The sequence below is a fragment of the Gastrolobium bilobum genome, unplaced genomic scaffold (assembly GCF_033153095.1).
Source record: "Gastrolobium bilobum isolate Gb01-03AN ecotype WA unplaced genomic scaffold, APGP_CSIRO_Gbil_v1 utg7917, whole genome shotgun sequence".
In the NCBI taxonomy this organism is placed as follows: Eukaryota; Viridiplantae; Streptophyta; class Magnoliopsida; order Fabales; family Fabaceae; genus Gastrolobium; species Gastrolobium bilobum.
This window is the reverse complement of record NW_026898898.1, coordinates 519,793-526,600: the sequence shown is the minus strand read 5'-3', so window position 1 is coordinate 526,600 and position 6,808 is coordinate 519,793. Positions and strand designations below refer to the sequence as shown.

The following is a 6,808-nucleotide window of genomic DNA, read 5'->3' as shown; positions in this document are numbered from 1 at the left end:
GGAAAGAGAGAGATTGATCATATGTTGAAGGACGTCACAAAAGCAAAAGCTGTCAAGGAAACAGAGAGAACATATCCACGCCTAGACATGTGGGCATCAGCAAAAAAGAAAAACTATGCTATAGTAAAAGCGCTTGCTTGGGATTCCGAGCTTCAGTTGCTGCTGCTGCTTCTCCTACTTCTTCTGGTGGCCTGTTCCTCTTTCTTCGAAGTTTCTTTGCTTTTATCATCAGACATTTATACATTACGAGCATGATTATATTTATAAAATTTTTCTGGGGAATAACAAATACTTTAGTATATACTTACCAAAATTTGTAAACAATTTTTTTTATAATATAAGCTAATTAACCATATATTTTTGTGATCTCTATCCCATCAATACACTACGACCAACCGACCAACACGAACCTTACTGCACTGTTTCCTCCAACAAATTAAGAGAGAGAGAGAGGGAGAGATTCGCTTTTTTGACTATGTTGTGGTACCTTTATTCCTTGTAAGCGAGCAATTATCTAACTTTGGTAATTGCAAAAAGCAAACCCAAAGCCCCAGATTCCATCTGTAAAGCTAGCCCCGTTGAATTATCATATAAATATATGACATCATAATCATAATTACATTATCACAAATCTCTTGTGTGAGATTCATTTGCATGTGCTTTATTGTATTTTATGTCAAAAGGAAACTAAAGAAGGAAAGATGAGGGCTAAGGTTTTTTCTCTTTCTTTTTCCTGTTTTTGTATTTGGACACTAGGGTTTAAACTAGCAATTTAACATTTGAGTATTTTTCAGTTTTCTTTTCCTCTTTATGGGTCTTGTTCTGTTTAGTTCTTTTGTTTTTATACAATTGAAGTCATATCTAGAGTTCTAGTCCATGAAAGATGTGTTGCATGGTTTTGAGCGGGATTTTGGCGTTTCTTTCCAACATATGAAACATATCCCCCTTTTCCACGGCTACCACTTTCGGTTAGCATATACAACAAAGAAGTACGATCCATTTGGTCAATTTCTTTATAATTTGATAATTATTTTAGCCACCAAATTGGTACAACATATTCATATTACTACAATGCAACAACATCGATAAATGTGATTCTACTCACTCTCATGGTCCCAATTTGGATGTACTCGAAGTGCTTTTTCCTTCTAACGGTTAAAAATAAGTAACCCAAGTTAAAAAAAAGGGCTTCTCGAAACATGAGACCAAGAGAGTTCTAGGTATTTGAAGTTTCTATTTAGATGATTAAAGAAGCCAAGTTTGAAGTACTAGCAGCAATGAGAGTCAGATCAAACTAGAGCTTCAACTCGACAAAATTAATGCATGGGAAAGTCGTCATTCATGAAACTGAATCATCAGTCACAATTTATTAGCACCTTGCTAGCCCCCCAAAAATGGGAGTCTCCAAGCTTTAAAATTTGCATTGTCCCCGAAGAGGAAAATATATATTAATGTAGCTGCCTACCTCGGTTCAGTTCCTTGATAGCGTTATCTACATTATGCGTGTGAGAGAGGAAGAGGTGCAGGGGATGGAGAAAGGGCCTCTTTAAGTATTGGAAAATGCATCTTTAAAATTCATTTCATTTCCTTCATTCTCTCTCTCTCTCTCTCTCTCTCTCTCTCTCTCTCTCTCTCTCTCTCTCTCTCTCTCTCCCTCTAACTATATATATATATATATATATATATATATATATATATATATATTTCTAATTGTGAATATAGTTGAGGATTCTCCTACAGTGAATATATATATAAATGCGAGAATATTGAATTGGATATAGTCAAATCCTAAAAAATCCAACGTATCTTTAGTTTGCTAGAATTTGTTACATTTTGATGCTCAAATTATATGACCATTACTTTTGTTTCAAATATTTTGCTATGATCTTTCAATTAGCCGGTTATATTATGCATAAATGATTTTCTTTTTGTCTTTCTAAGGAAGAAAATGATAGTAAGAATGGATTTAGTTAGATGAAAACAAAGAAAAGTATCGGAAGTCAGACGTTGATGATGGAACTAAGTTTCTTATACTTTACACGTGTTACAAATAGTGAATGAGTAAACATAAAAATGGCATTAATCATCACACAAAAAGCTCTAGTCCACATACATATAGCTGCACACAATTACTAATATAAGCTCAACCGTTCATGTCATATAAACAAATACACCAACTTCTCTAGCTACATGTTCATACTTGGAGTACAACAAAAAAATATTAATGATGTCCATTGATGGGAAATGGAAATAACTTGAAGAGTTGCGTACCATTTTTTCGCTTCTTGAGGTAATACAAAGTGTTCCTGGTCCTTCTTTCCCATCTATTCTCGTAAGACTCATAGAGGGTGGAACTCCTTTCCATGCATGGTTAGCAAGTTATTGATTCTAACCCTTATACCTTTGATCATTTCTATGATTAAAGCGAAAACAGCAGAATTGGAGTAGCTAGATTGATTCCAAGGATTTATCACAATAAGTGGTTCGTTGGAGGAGTGAAGCTAGGAACTTCACTCCATGCATTATTGCCACTTGAAGTCCAAAATAGATCATTTCCTGAACTACTCAAGACATTTTTTGGCAAACTCAACCCTTGATTTTCTTCCATTTTTATTCCACTTACACTAGAATCCATTGCCTTAAAATTACGAAACCTGCCACCATCTTTTATTACATAACTTGGCTGTTCAGCATTTTCTCCACCAAACTGAAACAACCCAATTTGTGGTTCCAGATTAGTCATAAAAGGGAACTGTTGATGCTGCTGCTGCTGCTGCTGATGATGATGATGATGAACTTGTTGCAGATTGGGAAACCTCCATTGGTCACCAAGTCCATTTGACATCACAGAACTACCATTATTACCAAGTGATGAACTAGTAGTACCAACTTGAAACTCAGTACTAGTATTGTTGCCATTTCTTGCCACCAACGATGTTGTTGGGATTGCCCCAAAATGCGAGCCAATGTTCCCAGAAACAAAGTCACTAGTACTATAATGATGCAAAGAAGCCAAGAATGGTAATTGATTTGGCAAATGACCCAACACATCATTAGTGCAGCCACTAGAAGAAGAATTTGCACTTGCAGAAGTAGAACCAGAAGCTTTCATAGAAGATTTTGAAGTAGTGGTTCCTTTGGTTCTTTTGTTTCTTCTACAGCCACCACCAACAGGAACGTTTCTGAGTGCACCTCCTCTTGTCCAGTAACGACGGCAAGTCTTGCAAAAATGGCGAGGCTGTGAAAGACTGTAGTTATTATAGTAACAGAACTTTGTGTTTGTTGATTCACATCGTGGACATTTCAGTGATGCATCTGGTTGGTGAATCTTTGCTAACCGAGCTCTATCAGCCATTGATCCTGGTCTTATAGACCCTTGGTAACAACCACCTGATGATCCAACGGCTACGCTTGAAGGTTGTGGCTGAGGAGGTAGTGGAATCTGGTTTCCAATTCCTGCTTGCTGCTGATTAGGTTGCTGTGAAATTTATATTTTTTTTTTACAAAAGTGTAAGACAAAAAATGTAAAAAGAAATAGCATAATTGAATATATACACACACAAAGAGAGAAAGTATATTCAGGGGAAGAAAAAAAATATAAAGTGTGTAGGAATATCTGTTTCTAATTATTTATGTTCTTAGCTTTATTGATGAAGAAGCTAAAGAAAATAAGAAGAAAGGAAAAAAAATTAAAAAATTTAAATAAAGAAAATATGGAAGAGAATTGAAGAATTAATCCTTACATGTTGTGACCAGTTGGGTGGATCTTGATAGATTGGAAGGGATGGGAAGACCATAGTTCTTGTTGATTAGAGAGCTTTCTCTTTTCTAAAAGTTTGATGGGTTCTTAATTTGGAGGGGTGTGTGTGTGTGTGGGTGTGGGTGTGGGTGGAGAATCACATCAACATGAGAGAGTTGCAGAGAGAAAGAGATCACAAGGAGATGGAAAAAAAGATAAAGGAGTATGTGGGGGTGTGTGTTTATTTATATTTGTTCTTTGTTTCCTCTTCTCTCCCTTCTCCCTCTTCAATACTCAGCTCTCTCCTCTTTTTGTTTTTATTAAAATTTGTGTGATTATTGAAGAGCACCAAACGAGTTTCTTATTCTTTAAGCACCTTTATCTTTTTTTACTGTGCCATCAACATTAAAGACTTTTACTCTCCAATCGCCATGCATGTTAAGAGTGAGTTGCCCTAGCCCTAGTTTGTACTATATGAGGTTCTTGAAGTCTTAAAAAATTTGTCAGAATAATAATAATTGGAATTTAAAAGTAAAAAGGTGATGAGTCATGGACTCATGGTGGGGAGGTCTTCGGTGGAAGTGTCACAATCGAATGTACCTTTGTTTCCCTAGGCTCTGCTCCAGGAAAAAAAGTCATTATTTTTTATTCTTTATTTAATTAAACTTTATTTTGTAGCAACAGCTTTTTAACTTTTTATGTTAAAAATGATTCGTTAATATATTATGCATCATAAATATACATAGCTTTTGCATATTGTGATATTTATTTACCACTTCAGTCCTAGACTCATAGGATTAAAGATGTATTATTATATATGAATGATACTCTCCCAGCTGCAACCTAAGGACAGAGTAGCAAGATTCAGTACCCTTATGCTCTTATGAAGAGAGGGATATAAATTCATACAGTAGATAAAAGATGTAGCATATAAAACTAGCACTGACCAAGCGAAACTTTATAATTTGTAGATTATTAGTTAGTTTTTACTTCCTTTTTTTCCACCTTTCTTATATTTGAAGTTTTTTTATAAGTCAAAGGGTATTAGACCTTCCAACTTTTATAGTGTGAATGAGAAGAAGAGCAAAATCAAATGCATCAAGATTAATCACCAATATATAAAGTGATTTTACAAACATTTATAAATAATGGACCGATGTAACATAAATATTCTGTTTTTTTTTTTTTTTTTGAAAATATCATCAATATAGTAATTATAAATATCAGTCTCCGTTGCATGTACACATCATCGTAATAACTCTTTTATTTGTAACAAAAAAATGAATTACGTGTTACCACAATACCACTGACTATTTACGTCGGTCATGGTCTGCCAAACTGTGTTGAAATTGAAATGACAGTCTTAGAGTGGAAAGTGATGGAGGGTTTCCCTGATTGGCTCATCTACAGACATATAAAACGTGCAAATTAATGGCCTTGTCATAATCTGTAAGTTTTTTTTAATTTTTTTTCCTGGTAGATATAATCTGTATTAATATTACTGTCATTAGACATACAAAATGATATTGTGCCTCAATATTGACGAATAAATGGATAAGAGCACGGCTTACTAAATGGTAGACATACAAATTTTTTGTGTAACAATATATTTTATATTCATAGAAAATATAAATGTTACATGCTATATAAAAGTATATTACATGTACTTATTTCATCAAATTAAACTAAATCATCAAAAGTTGTACACTTATATTTATTTGATGCATATATAACGTAATAAAGACTTGTTGGACGATTGCATTTTTTTTATAAAATAAAACATGATTTAGAATTAAATCCAAAAAAATAAATTTAAATCTAACGATACTTTTAATTTTCACATTCTGAGAAAAATATTATATATATATATATATATATATATATATATATATATATATATATATATAGGGGCAGAATATTCTTACACCGGTATAAGAGTTAGAAGTCTTACACTCAATCTGGATCATTGATCCACTTGTATTCAATGGCTCTCATTACCAAAAAAATTGAGCCCTTAGATAAAAGTGGAATTAACGGACAAGATTAAGAGTGTAACTTACACTGGTGTAAAATGATCTTGACCCATATATATATATATATATATATATGGGCATAATATTCTTACACTGGTGTAAGAGTTAGAAGTCTTACACTGAATCTTGATCATTGATCCACTTGTATCCAATGGTTCACATTACTAAAAAATTTGAGCCTTCAGATATAAGTGGAATCAACGGACAAGATTGAGAGTGTTATTGAGAGTGATACTGATCTTATATATATATAGACAATTTTTTTGTCAACAACTCTACATGCTATCTTGTGAACAATGATTAATTATTGGCATTCTCCTTGATTCAGGTAGATAATCGTATGCTTGATCCAATGAAATGACAGTCCCATTTGATCTTACCTGAGTATGATTATTTAAATCCTTACCTAGTACTTAAAACTTTAACACTCTCCCACAAAATAAAATAAAACAAAACATATATTTATCACTAGCGTATTCGTTTTACCTTCCATTTGGTTTTTTTTTTTTCTTTCTTTTTTGTTTTGGTGTTTCAACCTCAAAAGCAAACTCCTAATCTTTATTTGAAGATTAGATGTTGGTATCTGTTATCGCTCTCATGAATTTAGTGCTCACTTATTCGATGACAACATTAAGGCACCACAATGATTTTTGCTGTCTTTGTTCTCTAGAGAATTTGGGAGACGTGCAATGACAAAGTAGTGTTCAACAATAAAGATTGGGATGTTGCAATAGTAGAACTAATAAAAACAATAATTATTATATTGCCGATGAAGATCAGAAGAGTTCTTCAACTTATAAGGACTATTATCTGTCTTTTGCCTATCAATCTAAATACTGGTGGTGCTTTTTAAGATTCTCCTTTTTTGCTCCCTGGACAGTGTGCATTTTATTTCATAATTGAAAAAAACAGAAATATAACGATGAGGCAAAGTATTGAGTTTTTTTTTTTTGTATGATTATTACTTTAAGCAATTTTTATATTTTAAATTTATTGGTGTACAAACAAACAACTTGCTCTTAGTATATCCGTGCAA

General features: G+C 33.2%; 1 protein-coding gene across 1 annotated transcript; it reads right to left on the bottom strand.

The window, feature by feature from the left end:
• Positions 1 to 2,090: 2,090 nt before the first annotated feature.
• Positions 2,091 to 3,930, bottom strand: LOC133285182 (dof zinc finger protein DOF3.6-like). Its single transcript, XM_061482369.1, has 2 exons — positions 3,744 to 3,930; positions 2,091 to 3,478 (listed from the first exon to the last, which is right to left on the bottom strand). Exons 1-2 carry the CDS (start codon positions 3,795 to 3,797, stop codon positions 2,471 to 2,473), a joined length of 1,062 nt encoding a protein of 353 aa, XP_061338353.1. The 5' UTR covers positions 3,798 to 3,930; the 3' UTR covers positions 2,091 to 2,470.
• Positions 3,931 to 6,808: the final 2,878 nt, after the last annotated feature.

Coding starts and splice junctions, on each gene's coding strand:
- LOC133285182 (XM_061482369.1), bottom strand. CDS start 3,797: ATGGTCTTCCCATCCCTTCCAATCTATCAAGATCCACCCAACTGGTCA. Junction 3,479..3,743: donor CACCCAACTGGTCACAACAT/GTAAGGATTAAT, acceptor TAAATTTCACAG/CAACCTAATCAGCAGCAAGC.